The sequence below is a fragment of the Dermacentor variabilis genome, chromosome 1, assembly GCF_050947875.1.
Source record: "Dermacentor variabilis isolate Ectoservices chromosome 1, ASM5094787v1, whole genome shotgun sequence".
In the NCBI taxonomy this organism is placed as follows: Eukaryota; Metazoa; Arthropoda; class Arachnida; order Ixodida; family Ixodidae; genus Dermacentor; species Dermacentor variabilis.
Window position 1 is genome coordinate 259,941,744 of NC_134568.1, and position 21,211 is coordinate 259,962,954.

Here is a 21,211-nt window from a genome sequence, read left to right on the forward strand (position 1 = left end):
TTTGCGCTTGTCGACGCTGTCGCTACGGTTGGATGGCTTATTTTCCGTGCTTATCAACAGCCGAATGGCCTGCTCTACAGTTACACGTTGTCATGATACATCTTTCCTATTTCTCGCGAAATGAAGACCTTGGTGCCGTTTGAGTCTTAAGCGCTCCGTTTAAGCAGTCGCTTAACATTACATACAAAAGAAACTCAAGCAAAATTCTGTATTCATGAAAATGTCAATTACATGTGTCATCGTGAAAGAATGATGAATTATAAGTGTTTTGCATTTGCGTTCTCGGACAAACGGATTTAAAATCTGGGTACAATGTACGTACGTATACACATGCAGGTTTTGACACTTAAAACACAAAAGCACAACAATGGCGAAAGTACATCATAGTCAAACGTACTGCGCACAACTTGGCGCGAAAAGTATATTCACGCGCAAACCTTCTGCCGGACAAATTTTCCGGCCCTAGATCTGTCGGAATACAACTTTGGCTGTAAAACCGTGGTCGCCTGATATACCTGTCATATACTACACGTACAAGTATTAAACATAAGACTGCGAGTTCCACCCCACAAATGTGAACTCAATACACGAGTCCACGAGAACCCAGTAGAGAACGTCAAGACAGTGAAGTGTGCAATGTGTCTGTATGTAGGGTGTTTCAGCGAACACTCAAAAAATTCTTAAAGGTTGCCCTTGGTAGATGGCTTAAGTTGATGAGGTGGTCTACTTGAAGCGGCGGACAGTACTAGTACAAAAAAAAAAAAAATGAAATGCACCGTTGACTAATTAACAAAGATTGACTTTTGAAGTAATTACTTTATGGCCAATATTGCAATTTTCAAATTCTAGCCGCGGAGTTCGCTAGGCGGATGCACTTGGAACGAATTCTCAGGACACCAGTGTTGAGATGGTAATTCCTGAACTTTGCAGAGAAATGCATTGGCGTTTTAGTTACTTTTGTGTTTGAATGGGTAAACGACGTTTTGGCTAGAATTTGTAAATTGCAATATTGGCCATAAGGTAACTAGTTCAAAAGTCAATTAGTCAATCTTTGTTAATTAGTCGATCATGCATTTCAATTTTTTTTGCAAGTAATGCACGCCTCATAAGTAGACCAGTTCACGAACTTGAATTGTGCTATCTGCCACAGGCAATCATAAAAAAAAATTGATAGTGTTCGCTGCAACACCTGGCCTGCATTTTTTTTTTATACATGAAATTACACCAAGAGCTTTTAGTGCTGGCAATCTTAGTGAAAATGAGAACGTAGCCCTCGACCATCAAGGGGCACTGACGGGGTCTGTTCGGCGCCATAAAAGAAGGCCGGCTGCACAACATACGCGTCGGTCAGGTTAACAGGCGCTGCCCTTTTTGTAACACTGAATGATAGATTGAACGGCAGCGCACTTGTTGAGACATAGACGAACGAAATGACACACACATACGCGAGTGCTGAACTGCAATTGAAGGCTCATTGACGTATGACACACAAATGAGTCTTGCACAGATATTAGCCCACCAATACCACCCGAACACGGTAAAAGCGACCAGCTGCTTATCTTTTGAGCTGTATAGTGTCTCGAATGACTATGTTTTCATGATAGAGACACTGCTACTGCCGCGGTGGCAGCGCAAAGATGACGTCGCGAGCAAAAGGTAGCGGATCGTGGCTGCCGTCTGACTTGGTCGCGCCGCCTGGATTTTGTACTGCATTGGTCGGAACACATGCACTGTGCACTCATGTTCTCCGTGCTTTCGCTGGCGACGCTACAAGGGCTGGAACACAAACCGCAGGACGGGTGCGCACCACCGAAGTGTTGCCACAATGTTAATAACAAAATAGTTGCACTGCAGTGTGTGAAGAGTGTTTGAATAGACTGCATTCTTGAAGCGCTGTTGCTGGTATCGTTTCATGGTATGGTACAGACCCTTATAAAACGCGCGCCGAAGTAACTATTCTGTGCGGATGCTCTCCCGCTTACAATCACTTCGGTTACTAATTCACTGAGCATTTTCCGTTCCTGTTTGTGTGCTTCATGAATTTTGTATTTTCGGAGAGAGGCACACGCCCACGCACCACCCGCCGTGGTGGCGTAGTGGCTTTGGCGTTGCGCTGCAAAGCCCGAGGGCGCGGGTCCAAATCCCCGCCGCGGCGGCGGCCGGATTTCCATGGGGGGGGGGGGGGGGTGAAATGCAAAACACTCCCGTGTACCGTGCATTGGGTGCAGGTTAAAGAACCCCCAGGCGGTCAAAATTCATCCGGAGTCCCCCCGCTACGGCGTGCCTCATAATCATATCTTCGTTTTGGCACGTAAAACCACAGACAGACAGACAGACAATGAACTTTTATTGAGGTCCTGAGGGACTAGCCGGTGGAGACCCGTTGGGGCCCTCGGCTCGCCGCTGGCTGCTCCCATGTCGGAATCGGGAGGCCAAGCCTCTCCGCGCTTTCGTAAAACCCCAGATTTTTTTTCATTCCACGGACGATGTGCTGTACCGCCTGTCGTCAGGATTCTGTGCTATGCACAGACTCGTTTCATTTTCTTTATAGAATAGTCACGCCGATACGTTCTTCGCAACTGATGAACGCAACAACGTTAAACCCCCTCCAACATGCACACTTCAGAGATGAACTGCTGTTTTGTTCCTGTATCAGTGCTCTCGCCAGCGCCCACTATTTAGCTTGTGTATTCATTATTTTCCATTGGGCACAAAAGGCAGCCGCAGAGAATTAATGTTTCCACTTTCTGACAGTAGTTCCAAAGCACTACTGACCGGGAAGACAGGCCAAGATACGAGCTAGGGGTTTACTACGGGCGGGTCGTTCGTGAAGAACTGTACCGAACTACAAGAACTTGTCTCACGTTATTGCAAAGGCAGATTGAGCAGAATTATCATCTTCCTTAATGCCGTGTTACGGATCGCTGGCGCTGGAAAGTAGAGTAATTGGCTGCGTACGAATGTTCGAAAAGAGCTGATATTTCCCAATATTTCTGGACTGTTTTGCCCCTATTTGGTTGGACATATCCACCCGAGTGTAGCGTGCCGCTACAAATGAAGCCCACGCGGGTTTCCCAGAAACGGAAGCTTCGCACTTGAAGATCCCGGACCAGGACAAATTCTTCCTCTACTGCGAAGCTTTGTTTTCGGGGAAACCCTTTTGTATTTCCTTTGTAGTGTCGTGCTGCGTTCGGGTGGATGACAAATGTTTCCTTTCATTAACTTCATAATGGTACGGCCGACTTAATGATCCACATGTTTCTGCGCCAACGCACGTGAAAGTTTCATCTGCATCAATCTCGTCTGCGTATCAGTAATTTTGCAGGAAGGCTAAGTACATACAATATTAGTTTTTGTGCTTCTTGCTGGCTCATGCGGTGTTCACTGGCATTCAAATTGTATGATAGTTATTGGTGTCGCTAATGCGTAGATCGAGCGCATGCAAAAGCATTGCTTGTAGCATTTCCTGCCGGTAATCGCTGTATTTTTCTCTTCCCTTAACCAGTGGTCTGGGACGATCGAAACTTGTACCTAACGAGCATAGAAAAAGTCAATCATAATCTCTGATACGTTAAAGACAATGGAAGCACATTGCTCGATATTTAGCACTTAAAAAAAAAAATCTTGGTCATTTTGTTTAAGTCGAATACGAGCTCGCTATTTGAGAACTAATGAAGTTCGAAAAATATTTGCAGATTCAAAAGAGCTGTATTATAGCAAAAGATGTAAAATATTCAGTCCGTTTACATACTTGTTGATTAAATACTGCGGGTTTCCTGTGTGGATTTTAGCGGGGCGGCGTACAAAATTAACAATTTACAGTAACCATATAATACAAAGCGCAATACGCAATGCAGGAAAAAGTTAAATGCAGACAGTGTCACTGTGGGTGCCACAACATCCACTGTTGGTTAGCATATTCCCCTGAGTGACGGTTCGTGGAAAGAACAGACTTCTAATGCGGAAAGGGGTTACGGACAGATCATGCCTGCTTGTTGGCATATCCGGATAAAAAAATTATCATTGTTGTTAAATCAATCTTATGATGACTCTTAATTAACTGAAAGAGGGTGCTTCACTTTCTTTGTTATTTTAACTTATTTTCTCTAAATATCCGTGAGCAGCCAAAGAAAGAATAGTCTGCAGTCCTAGCCAGGAAACCATTCATTGAGTGAATGAAACTCGCTCATCTCCGCTCGTACTCTTCTCGTTAAATAATTGGTTCACAACGTCCTTGCAAGAGAAAATAAATTAATTTTAGAGGGGAGTTGCATTCTCTCCGTCGAAAGGAGTGTATTCCGTTGCAACCAAAGAACTTGAAGCTCCTGTAAAAAAAAAAAAAAAAAAAAAAAGCATGCTGCGTCTGCTCTCTGATCCTGCGCAATCGAAAAAAAAAAAAAAGTGTTTTGTGCCTTTCAAGGTCACGGAAGAGGAGGCGCCGCAGTTCAACAGCAAACGAGCAACACGCCGCGATCGCGTTCCACAGTCACACATTTAAGAGCGCTGGGTGCCGGCTTTGCGAATTCAACACAATTGTATGCACGAACGCTTGTGCGCAAAACATTTTTGTTCGCAAGACCGGCACGTGTTTCAGACATAAACTTCGCAGAGGCGTCATTCTGCGCCAAATGAACTAGCGTTTGTTCGACCATCACAGATATAGCTAAAAAAATTTCCACATGTTTGTTGGAGTTCTAAACTCGCCCTCCAGGTTTATTTTTCTTGCCAAGAATGTTGTAGCGTTTCGGCGACAATTTGTTTTTCGTGCCCAGCTGAGCTGGACTAAGCCATCATTCAGTATTTTTTCTGAAAGACGCATCGTATGACCCCAGTCCTTCAAGTTGTGTGTACGGCAATACATTGAAGTGGTGTGACTGCAAAGGTAGCCAATTTTTCAAATATTTGAATATTTCGAGTGTTTTTGGCACCGGCAAAAGCGCGTAAAATTGCAGTTGGATTTTTCTCTCCGAACCTAGAAAAGTCTAGGAGACACGAATAAAGTATATAATGATAGCCCGTTCAACATAGTATAGTTGAAAAATATTTAAAGTGTCGAAGGTACAGCAGATCGCATAGAACAAAAAGTTCTACTTTTATTTTGCAAAAAAAAAAAGCATTCAGATAAAAAAGAAAGTTGCTTTGGTGGTCGGCCTAAAAATATATGCGTTACATCATTAGGTAGCTCTACGTGTCTACTATGCACGTGGGAAGTTACAAAAAGTATTATGTTCTAAACGTGAAAAATTACATTTGCATTTTCGTGTCAGTACCAGCTTTTTTTCCGACGCGAGCCAAATTACGTTGAGCTTTCATTCGGGCGCTCCGCAGCCAGGGCGGGGATGCACACGACAAATCGAGCATCGTCTGCAGCGCAGACGACAGAGTAACTGTGTGATCATCTGCATTTCATTGCGAACAGACGCACGCTTCAATGCAATGCGGCTTGTGTTTGGTGTGCGCCAGATAAACCATCCTGCCATTGCACATGGAACTTCATGACGGGTTAATTTCTGCAGAGTCCTGCAAACATGAAGGTACGGTTCATACAGTTTACACATTGAAATGTTTGCGCATAGTAGAAATTAAACGAAGAAAGCTTGGGCCTATCGGCCTGCAGTATGTCATAAATAAATAAAAGAAAGAGCGCTGGCCTCGCTCACGCAAAGCACTATAAATGTCGCATTGTATTCGGTAAATTGCTGTTTTGAGATGAACATCTTTTGCCCTGCACAGTGGGACCCAAAGGCTCTCATAAGACTACACAAGTGCAAAGCGCCTTCATAATTAGAACTGAAAGCCTAGACAAGCGTGAACTATCTTCTGGTGTTGCGTGCGAAAAGCGACAAGGACAGTTTAGAAACGGTATGCGCACACCATTATTGCATCTACATTAAGAAGTTCACGACACTGTGTGCGTCAAAGATGTGCTTGGACCCTTTCTCCGCCCATGAGCCAAACCGTCGGGGAACTTGGGTCATATCTTTGGACCGCGCTACAGCGATGCCTCTCTCGGAGCTGTTTCCTGGTGAAAGACTCGGTCCACAATGTAAAGTTAGGTGTTTCCAAATGCGGGCGTAATTAGACGCAGCCGATAAAAGCTTGGCGGATTGTGAAACACCATGCGGGTCTACATTTGAAGAAGGGAATGGGTCCACCTCAACACGTGCTGCACCACGTGATGGGGCTAGAAGGGCCTCGAGCCGAAAACAAGCGCCGCGAGGAAGAAGCAGCTGGCGCAGATGGTACCTTACCTAATGATAATAGCATGGATACACAAGTGCAAGATGGATGTAGCCTATGAAATGGCATCAACCACCGCACTTGCTGAACGCTATAGAAAGCTTCTTGAAAATGTGAGATTGATTCATACGAGAAAGAAACCGGTCGAAAAAGATTTCTGACATTGGCGCCTCGTTCATGGTCCAGAAAAAACGGTTGCGGAGTGCTTTGGTGCATCGGAAAGGCAAGTTCGCATAGCCTTAAATATTAGGCAACAGGGAGGAATTTTGGGCTCTCCGGCAACAAAGTTAAATAGACCGCTAGACGAGAGAACAGCAAGAAGCATAATAAAGCTCTGTGAGGATGATCTTTTTTTCCAGGAAGACAGAAGAATTTAAGATGTCCGAGGCAAGCAAAAAATATTGCTGCTGACGTCAAGGAAGTGTGCGAGGAATGTAAGAAAATTAACACTGCCGAAATGCGGCTTTTCGAAGTTCGCCTGCCTGAGGCCGCGCCACTGTTTACTTGTCGACGGTTCAGGAACGCATTCCGTGTGCGTTTGCATTTACCACCAAAATTTAAAATTTATGCTACAGTCCGTGGGCCTTTTAAACAATTTATTCCCTCCTCGAGATGACTGGGGTCGAGATAACGAACGAGGGCTGTATGACCGGTATGCGCAACAATTGCCCAGGAGCTTTGGCGCTCAAATCGCTGATATTGAGCTCTCCTGCCCTGAACCCGGATTTGGTAGCAAGTATTTCTGTTCGTCAGTGGACTAGTGGAGTGCGGTGCCGATTGGGAACAATCCTGTTCACCACTAGTGACTTCGTGGACCGCGTCCTTGAGATGATAAATGACTTAAGATCGCGTCACTTTGTCAGCAAATCCAAGCTCGGCACCTACGCAATTTGAAGAGCGCTCTCACACCTGCAGAAGCCGCAGTTGCAATGCTTTGTCATTCAGAGTGCGCCACGGTCTACGTGTTGGGACCGGGCGACAGTACACCCGATTGTAGTCTACTCTCGCTCGACGGGCTCTTCGGGTGAACCACATGTAAAATCGTACGTAGTGATATCCGACTGCCTCGACCATGCGACTGCCACGGTTTCGACATTTCAGCAGATGCCGATGGATCAACCTAAAGTAGGCATGACGCGAGTAGAACATATACGCTACTACTAGACGGCGCTCGCTCCCAGCATAAGAAAATAAAAAAAAATTTGCGAACTTGTGCTACGACAAGTAAGACTTTAATTTGGATGCTACATGGCATTTTTCTTTTTGCCATATCGGAAGGAAAAAGTGCCCTTAATAGGGTGGGTGGCACCCTGAAAATTTTGGCTGCCAAGGCAAGCCTACAAAGGCCTTTCTCAAGGCAGATTTGACGCCGTTTGAGCCGTACGATTGTGTACGTGAAAGCCTTTTACACATGAAACCAATTTGGGTGCCGGCGAGTGCAATATTGAAGCGGAAGGAACTGTCGACTGGGTGTGCGAGCGCTGCTCGCATTAATGGAACCAGGTCTTCGCATTATTTCTGACCAACGTCACTTTTTCAACTAAAAGTGGCATTCACGTCGTCGTCGAGGAAAAGACGTGTTACTGCTGTTCGACAGCCTGCACGTGCTCTGCTAGAAAATTGAAACGTGCCATGTTCGGGCTCATGTGTTCAAACACGGTTCACATCGATTTTCGTAGCCACGAAAAAAAAAATCGGTCAATAATCTGGCGTTGCAAATTGCCTGTCTAGGTTTTCGTACAATAAAACAGCCAGAAACTCTTCACTGAATAGTTTTTCGGACTCTATTACCAGTGTGTCTTTTGATAGACGTCAACGCTCGATTGTCTACATGGTTCACGTACTGAAAATTTAAAAAAATAAATTTTCGCGTTTAGAAAATAGCTTCTTGCAACCTCCCACATGCATAGTAGACACGTAGGGCTATCTGATGTAACGCAGATATTTTTAGGCCAACCACCAAAGCAACTTTTTTACCTTGAATATGGAGCTTTTTGGAAAAAAAAAAAGCTTCAAGTTTTTTCTCGTGCGATCTGCTGTACCTTGACACTTCAAAATATTTGTCAACTATACTGTGTTGAGTGGGCTGCCATTATATGCTAGGTTCAGAGAAAAAAAAATTGAACTTTGCATTTTTACTCGCTTTTGCCGGTGCCAAAAGCACTAGAAGTATTCCCATATTTGAAAAATTTGCGATCTTGGCAGTCTCACCACTTCATTGTCTTGCCATACATACCACTTGAAGGACTGGATCATACAATGTGTCTTTGAGAAAATGTTGAATGATGCCTTCCAGCTCACCTGAGCAGGAAAACCAAATTGCCGCCAAAATGCTACAAAATTTTTTGGAAAGAAAAATAAACGTGGAGCACGTTGTTTGAACTCCAACAAACATGTGGAAATTTTTGTAGCTATATCTGCGATGGTCGAAAAAACGCTGGTTCATTTGGCGTGGAATGTACAAAAGGGATTGGGCGAGATGAGCAAAGGCGATTGGCTGGCGCATGCATGAATTTCATTTCAGGTGTGTTTACCGTATGCGTAACCTGTGATTGACTTTAGTTACCGTGTTCCGCTGGCGTCTTTGATAAACCTGTGCTTCGCCGTCGATACCTGCAGTAGCCGCCCTTTTCCGGGTAGTCGGTGGCGGCAGTACTTACTCCTCGGCGCTCCTCGGCTGTCGTGGAACTTCAGGCATATCGGGAGCTTGCCAGTGCTTGGGATATACAGTGCCATACTAAGTAGGCCGTGGTAACCTGCAGGGTACTAGTAAGCTTACTGGCGTTTACACCGATTACACTTCTGCAACACCGCAAACGTCAATCTTGCTGTGAGCGGAGTCTCGGTAAGCCATGAATGACAGAAAGACGTGCTTGGAGTTCCTGCGCTAGCTCTTCGTGATGGTTTGAGATATAACGAGTCGTCACAGTAGCCGCGTTTACATGGATGCGAATGCAGCGTTACAGTGTACCAGATAGCGTGTTGCATTTTTTTTAGCGCGTCACGGTAATTGCTACGCTGCAGCGTTTACATGTGACCCGTCCGAAACAGCTGCTATTTGTGTGCCGCTGGTGAGTGGAGGAGAGCTCACTGCGGCAGCTGTCGCTCTCCCTCAATGCGATATTGTGGTGGCATAACGGTACGCCGGCGTTTACACGCACAGCGCGAGACTACTCTCGAACTACTCTCCTGTCGCAGACAAAATGGCCACATCAACTACATCGCAAGATACTGCTACCGCTGCGGTCCCTGCCACAGATCTGAAGCGTTTCTTACGAAGTGCGAAGCCACTGGCAACGCTTGTAGGACGTTGAGAAAAATAATCAAGCTACACGTGATTAAGCCGCAGTTAGGTTTCTGGCCCTCAAAAACGAAAACACGACGAACTGACGTTCTCTTCTGTCGACTCGGAATATGACGCAGCTGTAGCACCTGTAATTTTTTTTCTGAATGGACATGAGCCTCCAACCTGTGGTAGACGTGGTGAGAGGCTGACCGTCCTCCACGTCCCCCGGGAGTGGCCAGCACACCCCTCTCCATCCTGTGATGTTTCTCGGCGCAGAACCGTTCTTTGACACCAAAGCAGTTATAGGATTCTTGAATGACGTCGAATTGTAAATGTTTAGCTCCATAAATTCATAGCACATCCTCTTTCGAGTGGCTGCCGCTGTGATAGTAGTTTTGTATAGCACATGCCTCCAGGTCCTTGCGTTTCAAGGGCTCTGTTAAGGCGGTAGTGCTTCTTGCGAACGTTTACTTATGACATATTTGACTATATCATCGCTGTTTCACAATGTATCTTTTCCATAGTACAGGTCATTAACCATTGGCATAATTTGATGTTATATACGTTTTGCGCACTTTACCGTGACTATTTTTTAGGCCCCTTTACAGCCACGTAACATCTACCTCTCGTTATTCAGAGCTCCATTGCGAACTCATTAACACCGGCCTGGCGCTCTTTGGCCATATCTGGCCCTTGCGCCACAAAACACCACTTTCATCATCATCCTGTCGCATCAGTGCGATTCGAAAGCGAATCTCATTCACGTAAACGGCGGTAATGTGCTATGGCGCATTACCGCCGTTTACGTGAATGCGATGTGTTAGAAATGCGATGCGACACGCCAGTTGTCGCATGCATGTAAACGCCGCTAGTCTTTGGCTAGCCGAGTGTTTTAAAAACTTTTCACAAAAACAGGCGTAACACCACACTAATGTGCTGGCGCTGCATGCGGTTGAGGCGCGGGAAAAAAAAAACGCGTTTTATTCTTTCCAGCAACAGCCAACGTTTTACCGCCTGATAAATGTAGATGTATTTGAAGAAAGAAAAATTGCTTCGCCAGACTACACGTGAATTTTCTTTTCAGTGTTTGTGTAGGCGTGCTTCCAAACTGCAGAAATAGTTCATCTGTTAACACTGTTCCCTTCGAAGCAGGATATGCACCTTTTTATTCGAGTTTGCCATCGTAACCCCCCCCCCCCCCCCACCCCTCCTGGCTCGTTATTTCTTTACATGTGCAACACACGCTTTAGCGCGACGGGCTTTCGCTGTTTTACTCTTCCTAAACGAGAAAAAATTGCCCATAATCTAACCTCATCTCGATGTCGAGCGTCACTAAGCTTCGTGTGGATGCTTTGTTTTTGAAACACGGCGCCGAAACAAGCAGGGAGTTCAAATGAATACATTCTTGCTCTCAGGAGCCGGGAGTAAACCATCGTTGTGTTGCGAGCGTATGTGTATCATTTCTTTCCGATTTCCTTGTCCGTAGCGTGCTGTGTAACCTGTACCAATGGCACACCACCATGCAGACGGAAGTAGCAACCTTAGTTGGAGTTGTAAGTTGAGTAGTATTGTATACATGTTACAGTGCCAACTAGGCACACAGCGCATAATATAATAATTGATTCGTAATATCCTTTTCTTCCGTAGTGGCGCTGCAAGTGGCAAACGCAAAGGCATACGCGTTTGGGCAGTTCTGGAACTTTATCGCTTGCACACCCTAACGCCACCATACACGGTCGTTCATGTTTCTGAGGTTTCGGCCCCTGTTCTAATACTGCCAATATTTCAACGTGTCAGCGTACGTGGTTGGGTTGCCGTAAAACTTGCGAGTTCTGACCAGTATTCTTCCAAAACAGGTTAAAGGCACCGTCGTCGTATTGCTACTACAAGATTAGCTCAGCCATCAGACGCAACGGGGCTCGTCGGCCAACAAAATTTGACCTTGTTGGTTCGCACCGGAACAACGTAGTTGCTGTACTGTTAACACTCTTATCTTTCGATGCACAGGTCCTGTGGCAACTAAGATGTTGGCCGAATGTCGGCGAACGCGATTTTTTGTTTTTATGTTGGCGCCGTAGTTTGCGGAATGTGACAAATCTTGAAAAAGTCCGTGGAGGCAGCTGACCTGAAAATCTTTTGGAATAATGCTGCTTTGCAGGCAGTGCGAGAGCCCCTCTATGTAGTTGAGGGAATCTTCACGGATTGTCTTGTACCCTACTCGGCTAGAAACTCAAACGTAATGCGCGAGAAGTCGACGCGAAAGTAAACAAGGGCAGTCTTGTTCTCTTCTACGTGTTCTGCGTATTTCTTACTGCGACGAAACATACTTCGATAAGCCAGCAAAAATTAACATTAGCGTCCTCAGGGAGCGTGCGTCGCCTGAGGTTTAGCCTATCACACACTTCTACGGACCAGCATTGTGGGAGAATCTGGAACAGGCTATAATGGGTCTAAAATCTGCGTTTAGTTGTAAAGCACGAAACATACCTCGAAGCGCATTTTTTTTGTTGAGCTTAAGAATTCGATAACTTTCCTTGCTTTATTTTCTGAAGGACTATAGTCACTGCAGCCAGCAGTCGCCATTTTGTGCTGGCAGTCGGTGGCACGGTGCCCAAGCACTGTTTTGAAATGTCGCCGCTTGCGAAAAAAGAAAAAAGGTAAGCCTGTCTCCGAGCAGGCTTGGTGCACGTTCGCGTTCTCTTCCTCAAGGTGGTCGCCATCTGTCCTTGCAGGAAACCGTCCACCATGTCCATCATCATCCGACTGCAGAACTTGCCCTGGGCAGCAAACTCGCTGGACATTCGTCGCTACTTCCAGGGCCTCAACATTCCCGAGGGCGGCGTGCACATCGTGGGCGGCGAGAAGGGCGACGCCTTCATCGCCTTCGGCAGCGACGAAGATGCGCGCCAGGCCATGGAGCGCGATGGCGGCAAAATCAAGGAGGTCCGCATCAAGCTTCTGCTCAGCTCGCGCGCCGAGATGCAGCGCATCATCGACCAGGCGCGCGCACAGCATACGGCGCCTCCGCCTGTCAAGAAAGAGGAGCGCCGTCGCCCTAGTCCTGACGACCGCTCGCGTAGGCCACCACGGGACCGTTCGCCGAGGCGCCGGTCGTCGCGGCGGGACCGCAGCCACAGCCGTTCGCCGCCGTATCGCAGGGACAAGGACCGATCGCGATCTTCTCGCTCGGACGAGCGCCGCCGAAGCTTTGACGACCCTGGTCGAATGCCGGAACCTTCAAAGGTGTCCAATGGCCAGGCGTCCGAGCGCAAGGGCTGGGATGAAAAGCCGCCTTACACAGATCCGAGCAAAACGGCGCCACCAATCTTCCCTATCGGCAACATGAACCAGGTGGCGCGGCCACAAAGTGAAGTCAACGCGGCGCCTGTGAACATGGCTTGCCAACCCGCAGCGCTTCCGAACTTGGCGGCTTTCAACCTGCCCCCTGTTGGCTTGATGAGCAACTTGTCAGGTCTTGCAGCTAACATGATGGGCGGCTTGATGGGCGCTGCAGGCGGCGACATGATGGGTGGCATGACGGCCAACATGGGTGAAGGCGTACCCGCCAACGTGGCCAGCAGTCTTCCCAGCGGTCTCGCTGGTCAGATCGGTGGTGGCATGTCAGGCAGCATGGCCGCCAATATGGCTGGAGGTATGCCTGGGAACGTCACTGGCGGAGTGCCTGCTGCGATTCCTGGTGGTTTGGCTGGCAACATTCCTGGAAGCATGCCCGGCCACATGGGTGGCATGTCTGGTGCTGCCGGTGGCATGGCCGCCAATGTGAGCGGCGGAATGGCTGCTGGGATGCCTGGCAATATGGCCGCCAACATGCCAGGTGCTTTCGGAATGGGTGACGCAATGGGTGTGCCAAACAACATGGAAAGTATAGGAAACATGGCTCCCAGCTTCGTCGATCGACGTTTAGACGGCGGTGGCAAAGTAGACCGAAAGAGCGATGGAGGGCCCCCTGGTGGAGCACGCGAAGTGCCCCGTCACGCGGAGGAGAGTTGCTGCGTCGAACTGCGTGGCCTAAGCGGGGCTCCGACTCCGCGAGATGTGAAGGACCTTTTCCGAGGACTGCGTATATTCAGCGGCTGCATTCGCGTGGCCACTTCAGAAACCGGTATCAAGAGCGTTGTGGTGCGTTTTGCCAACAAGTGGGATGCTCGTGAGGCGATTCAGGGTGACTACAAGATACTGTGTGGAGATCCTATCCAGGTAGTTCCTTTCCCTGAGGACCTTTTTGAACAAACTGAATTACTTGTCTCACCTTCTGCGGTACCACCTAACCAGGGCCGCTCCCGCGAATCCGACATGGTCGTCGTAATGAAGGGTCTTCCTTACAATACCAGTGAGCAAGACGTCCTGCAGTTTTTCTCCGGGCTCAATGTTCTGGACATCTTTGTGGAACATGAGCGTAGCGGTCGCGCAACGGGCATGGCCTTCGTGGAATTTGGGGACAAGAGAGACTTTGAAACTGCCATGAGTATGCAGAGACGCAAAATCGGCCACCGCTACATCGAACTCTCTGTAGGTAGCCGTGACGTCATGTACGCAGCGAGAAATGGGGATAATATCCGGCCAGATGGCATGGCGCCGAGTCGGCGAGATGAAGAGCCGCCTGTGTCTCATGGAGTGGGCCCGGACCGTGCTACTGAAGTAGGCCACGGACCCGGACCGATGCACGGGCCTGGGATGGGCCCTGCGGTCCCGGCCCACGGGCCTGGCCACCCGCTTGTGCCACCTGGACACACCTGCGTTTCCATGCTTGGATTACCGAACACTGTGACCGACAGGGACATCGCTGACTTCTTCAGCACTCAGGGTGTCATTCCGCGCGCCATTCATATAATGCTTGGTGCAAATGGTGTGCCCACTGGTCACGCATTTGCTGAATTTGCGACTCATGCCGACTGCGAGAGGGCATTCCTGCAAGACGGAGCGAATCTTGGGCCGCACGTAATAGCGCTCAAGACGATCCCGTACAGCGAAGTAGCGCAAGCGTTGGGAGGCCACCACCGTCCCGACGGCCGGCCAGACGGTCGCCCTGATAACCGCTATGACAACCGCTTCGATGGTCGCTTCGATGGTCGCCTCCACGACCGTGGCGGTGACGGTCGGCCCGAACGGCCGGGCATGCGGCCCGAGGGGCGCTTCGAACCAGGACCGCCGGGGCCGCCACCGCGTGAGCGCGATGGTCCGCCTAAGCGGCCGCTGCTCGAGCGCTCCTCGAGGCCGCCCCTGTTCCCCGAGGCAGGGCCCCGTCGTGGTCCGCTCTTCCCGGACCGAGGAGGGCCCCTCCCTGATCGCGGAGGTCCCCTTCCCGACCGCGGAGGGCCCCTTCCCGACCGCGGAGGGCCCCTTCCCGAACGCGGAGGACCCATTCCCGAACGTGGAGGGCCCCTTCCCGAACGTGGAGGGCCCCTTCCCGAACGTGGAGGGCCCCTTCCCGAACGCGGAGGGCCCCTTTCCGAACGCGGAGCGCCCCTTTCCGAACGCGGAGGGCCCCTTCCCGAACGCGGAGGGCCACTGCTGAGGGCGCCGCGCCACGAGGAGCCGCCGACGCGCGGTATGGACAGCTTCGGTAAGCCCGGCTGCGTCGTCACCGCCACGAACATCCCGTACCGCGCAGGCGTCGAGGATATCATCAACTTCTTTCAGGGCTACGAATTGACCAAAGAGAATGTCATGCGGCGTTTCAACGACCGGGGCCAGGCGACGGGTGACGCACGGATTGCCTTTCCAACACCGCGAGACGCGCAGGAAGCCCTCTCGAAATTCAACAACCGACCGATGCATGGCCGAGCGATCTCATTGGGCATTTTGTGAACTCTCGTCCCCATCATCTTCATTCACTGTGCAGTCTTTTGTTGTGTTTTCATTCGTGAGTATAAGATGCAGTTCTTGAGTGTTCTCAATCGTGACTTGCACCATTCTTGTACAGAAACTATCATCCAAAGCTGAGCTACCATTGTTGGCTCTCTTGTATAGTCATTCATTAAAGTCATTTTGTTGTCCATGCTGGTGTGTTGCTTTTGCCTGGGCTATAATTACCTCAGGTTTGTAGAAGCGCATCCTCGCAGCGAGGACGATGGCAGTCAATCATGCGTCTTTCCATTGCTGCAAACGCAAATTAACAATTCTTGGTCATTCGCATTTGATGCACATTTCCGACGTTGCAGATATGTACAGTCAACAGCAAAAGTTTACGGGATGTGGTTGCCCCTTCAAATGTGAATTCCTGCACTGTTAAGGCATGACACTTCGTATTTAATGAATCACTGTGTAGGTGGCGAAGGCTACTACATGCTGTAACATTTAATTCGAGGTTGTGCGACCACGCTTCGCTAGAATTCAGCTTCATGGCAGATCCTGCGTCCCGCAAACGTTTGCGGTTGACTACGTATCACACTTAGCAAGTAACGTTTCTTTCCTCGAGCGCGCATACAAGATAACTAGTTTTGCCGGCTGACAACACTAAAATCTCTCGGTATGAAGTGTACATTTCATGCGCCCGACGTTTTTCTCACCGTTAGTTTTACTTCAGGCTTCGTCAGCCGTGCATAAATTAAAGTTCAATGGATAGGGGTGGCGGGGGCGTAAACCAGTGTAGGGGACCTGTGGTTAAAGCTGGCTGGCGCTATACTGGCGTCAATCAGAACTATGGAGCCGCCGTGGTGTTAGGGAAGCGGGCTCGTCTCTCACCCCGGATGCCCGGGATAGATTACCACCCACACCGAAGTTTACATACTATTTCAAAGGCACTATTAGTTTGTTTACAGGAACCTCCCTAAGAAATCTGACCTCAATCCAAGCATTTTGTGATGTTTCTACTCCTGGTCGTCGCCCATTCTCGGTACTGTTATTCGGGCACGCTGCCGGCTGCAACGCCGGATTTTCGTGTAATGGGGCATACAGTGCTTTTGCATTAAAACGTTCGCGGTGGTGAGTTTCGAACCTACGACCGTGCGCTCAGAAGCCGAGTGTCCTACCCACTAGGTTAACCACCCACCTTTCTTTGTTACATGAGAGCAGAATTTTCAGTGAAACAAGAAAAACAATGCGCTATAGAAATTTAAGGTCACTGAAGACATCCATTAGTTAAGCAAGCACATGCAAGCGTCGAATAATTGCATGCGGTCCTGCGCTGTTTCTTGTGCAGCATACCCACTACGAACGTAGGCAGCAGGTTCCCGAAAAGACCCGAGTGCTTTGCGTGGTTCAGCATGCCTGTAGCACGCTGGTTAATATATCTGAACCATATGAATATTGTATCGCCGGTGGAAAACAAACGTCAAAGGAGAACAATTTGTATGAAAGATTTGTTGTAAGTCTCGTAAGATGCTGAATAAAAGCCCTCTCTAGCATCACACTAAGGTCCGACTTGGAGCATCGTAGACATTAGGAACAGTCCGATTTGGCGAACATTTAATGCCAAACACCCCACATCCCCAAAGCGTTTCGGTGGTCGCGCGATCCGCCTTCCGTTGGAGGGTTGCTTCAGAGTTGCGATGCCTGTTTCTCGAACCTCGACCGGCGTTGCTATTGGGTAGTGTGGCGTTGTCGGCGCGCTGCAAGCGTCCGGTAGACCATGGCGACAAGGCAGGGGCGAGACGATTTGTAGTGCGAAACTTGCACTGTTTATTCAATGGTTGGTGAAATATGAAAAGAAGAATGAATGAATTGAAAAAGTACATTGCGGGGCTCCTTAAGTAGGCCCACTAAAATTGTAGGCGGGATCTTGCTCACGTCAACGTCACGTGACATGCACTGAGCCTGGTCGAGGATAGGCGGCTGATCCCTGCGCCCAGGTGAGTTTGCACGGGCTTCCCTCCTCTGGCGGCAACCCACGGAGTCTGGTCGGGGATAGGCGGCGGATCCCTTCTCCCAGGTGAGTCGGCACGGGATTGCCTCTTCTGGCGGCAACCCGCGGGACCTGTTTGGTTCGCGGAAAGCGCTTTTCCCTAGAGTTGGACAGTTCGTGCAAAGGGTTCCCCCCTCGGTCGCACACACAAAGGGTCCTGTCATCACTGCTGGGCGCCTGCCAGACCGGCAACCACACGAGGCAACCATGGCAAATTAGGAATCCATCCTCCGTTTCGGTTGAGCAGGGCCTTTCGAGCATCCTTCTTGCCCGGAGTGTTACACGCCAACCGTAACAGCATCTCCGGCGGGGGTGGAAGATCCAGACTCGTAGGGACCAGCAGCCACTGGGCGAGGGATCGGTGTTTCAACTGGAAAATTTCCCTCGTGGGTGACGAGCCCTTGGTTCGTAGCTGGTAGATCCCTGGGAGTCGTTCATCAGTCCTCGTGGCGCTCGTGTGCCTTTTCTCCCTGGTCCGGTCCTGTGAAACTGGACTTGCAAACCCGTCTCACAACTTTTCGTCTCCTGTTAGGGCAAGCAATCACTCCAGAACAGTGCCGGACCCAGAACAACAAAGTAAGCGAGCACAAGGCCACCCTACCCAAAGACACCAGGCTTTACAAAAAAAGGAAAGAAAACCCGCTACTGCTTTCCCATCGCTTTCGCGCGTACTCCCCCCCCCCCCCTAATCACTAAAGCGTTACGACGTAATTACTGAAATCAGCTAACAATCAACTACAACTTCGCAATAATAAAAAAAAAAACGTATGAAAAAATATTGCAAACGTAAAAGTGCCACGGAAACCAGAGTGAGCATGAGGCTTTCGCTACTCTAGGGGCAACGACTCAGACCGTCGGCATTGCCGTTAAGTTTACCCTTGTAGCGAATATCGAAGGTGTACTGTTGAAGAGCCATGCTCCAGCGCAAAAGACGGCCGTTTTTCGTTGACATGGACTGCAGCCATGTGAGGGGACAGTGGTCAGTCTCTATGGTGAACATTGAAATAGCGATATAGAAAGCTAGCTCCGGCACCGCCCATACTACGCAGGCGCATTCCTTTTCTGATGCACAGTATGCTTCCTCACAAACTGAAAGCTTTCTACTGGCGTACAGTACGGGGTGTTCGTTTTCGTCGTCCCTCTTTTGACAAAGCACCACCCCCATACCCCTGTCGCTGGCATCACACAATAGTCGGGCGCGTTCAACACTGGCTGTCTCGTTAGTGCTTTCTTCAGCATACTAAAAGCCATTTCTTTTTCGTCATCCCACGTTACCGTTTGCGGTTCTGTTTTTCTGAGGGCATCTGTTAAGGAATTTGCAATCTCGGAATAACACGGGATATATCCTTGGTAATAACCTGCCAAGACAAGGAATGACCTGATGTCCCGCTTGGTGCGTGGTTGCGGGAAGTTGTCTATTGCGGTCAGTTTAACCTCGGAAGACCGACGATGGCCTTGCCCTATTACATGACCTAGATAAGCTACTTCCGCGCACCCCAATTGGCATTTGGGAGCCTTTACAGTTAAGTTGGCCTCTCGTAGACTACACAACACGGTTCGCAGGTGTTGCATATGGTCCGCCCATGATGAAGAAAAGATTGCTATGTCATCGAGATACGGAAGTGCAAAGTCCTCCATTCCCCGTAGCACCTGGTCCATAAGGCTAGAGAAACAATAGGGTTCATTCTTCAATCCAAAGCTTGGGACTTTCGGCTGAAAGGTTCCCATCGGGGAAATAAACGCCGCAAGCCTGCTTGCCCTCTCGATCAACGGAACCTGCCAGTACCCTCTGACTAAACCGAGCGTAGAGATGAAATTAGCACTGCTAACTTTCTCAACTCCTTTCCTCGATATGCGGTATAGGGTAGGTCTGGTCCTTCGTGATTAAGTTGAGCCGGCGGTAGTCGATACGCGGTCGCGGCTCCCTTCCTTGGATCTCAACCAAGATAAGAGGCGAGGTATAACTCTCTCCTGGCTCGGTTACACCTACCTCGAACATCTCGTTTACTTCAGCGGCCATGATTTGACGTTGCCGAGGTGAAACGCGATAAGCTTTCAAACGAACTGGGTCCGATGAGGTTAACTCGATATTGTGAACGATCGCAGGGCCCCTGCCAGGTATGTCTGAAAATATGTCTTTAAATTCAAACACGAGTTCCCTCAGTTCGGCCCTTTGATTGGGGTTCAACTCTGCTTTCTCTACTAGCTTGTCAATGGTCTCGTGAATGTCTTTTGCCCCCGGTATTGATGTTAACTCTGGAAAGTCGACAGGCATCTCCCCAGGTTGGTTAAGGAACATGTTCACAATGGCCTCCTTCTGCCGGTAGGGTTTAATAGATTGCTGTGGTACACTTATGGTGTCCTTCGTTCTCCCGGTACCGTGATCACGTAGTTTGTTTCAGATAATTTCTGAATTATGTCAACTGGTCCTTCCCATTGAACCTGTAGTTCAATGAGGGTTTGAGGATCATTACCTTTTCCCCAACTTCAAAGCGTCGCGTTCGAGCGGTCCTGTCGTAGTATCGCTTAGCATTGCTTTGGGCCCTGGGCATTTCCTGCCTTGCTCATCCTTGAGATGTGTTGTGAGGATTGGGGGCTCAACCCCACCGTTCGTGACCAGTTGTCAAGATTGGAGTCGGGCATGAGTTAGAAGGTAGCTGGCCCATGCCGTCGTCCAACTTATCCACGCTGAGGACGCTGATGAAGGGAAGGATTGCTTCTCATCTAGAACGAGGAATATGGGTTTATTTACAGTATCTACATGCAGTTCATCAGTCTAGCATGACTGCGAGAGAAAGTACATCAGTCTAACATGACTGCTTGAGAAAGTTCATCGAGCATCCGCACAACAGCGCTTTATAAACACTCGGTCCCCCTCGATTCCAAGGTGACGGAAACGTTCGTACAGTCATCGTAAACAAGCCCTCTCTGCGGGACGGCTTACACGCACAGGTTCACGGTCCGGAACTGACGTCACACGGACTTCGTAGAACTCGGAGCTGACCCCCGCAGCGCGGCCGGTAGCCCATTGTCTTGCGTCTCGAACGGCGCGTGGGAAGAGGCATCAGTAGTTCCCGCGGGCACTCCCCCGCTCGCGGCCGACTAGGTGAGCGGTGGCGGGCTCAGTAACAATAGTTGGTCCGCCGACCGCGTTTAGTCACAATGGCGACGAGGCTAGAGCGTAACGGTGGCGTTCCAAGCAAAGGTTGCCGCCGCTGTCGCAACTGGCTGGCAAAACTTGCACCTGAGCGGGCCGTTCTTAATAGTGTGCAGTCGGTTTAACAGCTCTAGCACGTAGGCCACAACCGAAGGGTAGGCCGCCCGGCCTTCCCAGGCTTCTCGAACAATGCGAAGAGGGGACCGAAGGCAGTGCCCGTAAACGCGCTCTGAAGGCGAAAACCCTGTTGACTCGTACGGTGCAGTTCGAAGCGCGAACATTGCTGCATGCAAGCAAACCTCCCAATTGGCTTTGTGCTCATAACAAAGGACTCGCAAAAGGCGTTTTATGATTGAGTGGACTTTCTCTACCGCATTTGACTGCGGGTGGTACACTGAGCTATGAATGATTTTAATGCCGCACGTATCCAGAAACGTCGAGGTCAGTGTGCTTGTAAAGACGGATCCCTGATCTGGTTAGATTTCTGTGGGAAACCCCACTCGCGGGAAGATAGGCAAAAGCGCGTTGGCGATCTCCACCTTGAGGGCCACCGCCTCTGGGAATTTCGTTGCGGGGCCATAGTACAGCGAGAATATGCGGATAGCCAGACTACGTTGTAGGAAGTGGTCCCACTGTGTCTATTATGAGCCGGCGAAACGGCTCC

At 49.4% G+C, this 21,211-nt stretch overlaps 1 protein-coding gene across 4 annotated transcripts in view; it reads left to right on the plus strand.

Moving 5' to 3' along the window:
• LOC142563392 (uncharacterized) overlaps window positions 1-15,545 on the plus strand; it is a 60,755-nt gene extending 45,210 nt beyond the window's left edge. For all 4 annotated transcript variants that reach the window (XM_075673967.1, XM_075673960.1, XM_075673949.1 and 1 more), the window contains one exon: window positions 12,259-15,545. In XM_075673967.1, coding sequence (XP_075530082.1) covers window positions 12,272-15,355 — 3,084 coding nt within the window. In that variant the 5' untranslated portion in view covers window positions 12,259-12,271 and the 3' untranslated portion in view covers window positions 15,356-15,545. The remainder of the gene's footprint in view (window positions 1-12,258) is intronic.
• Window positions 15,546-21,211: the final 5,666 nt, after the last annotated feature.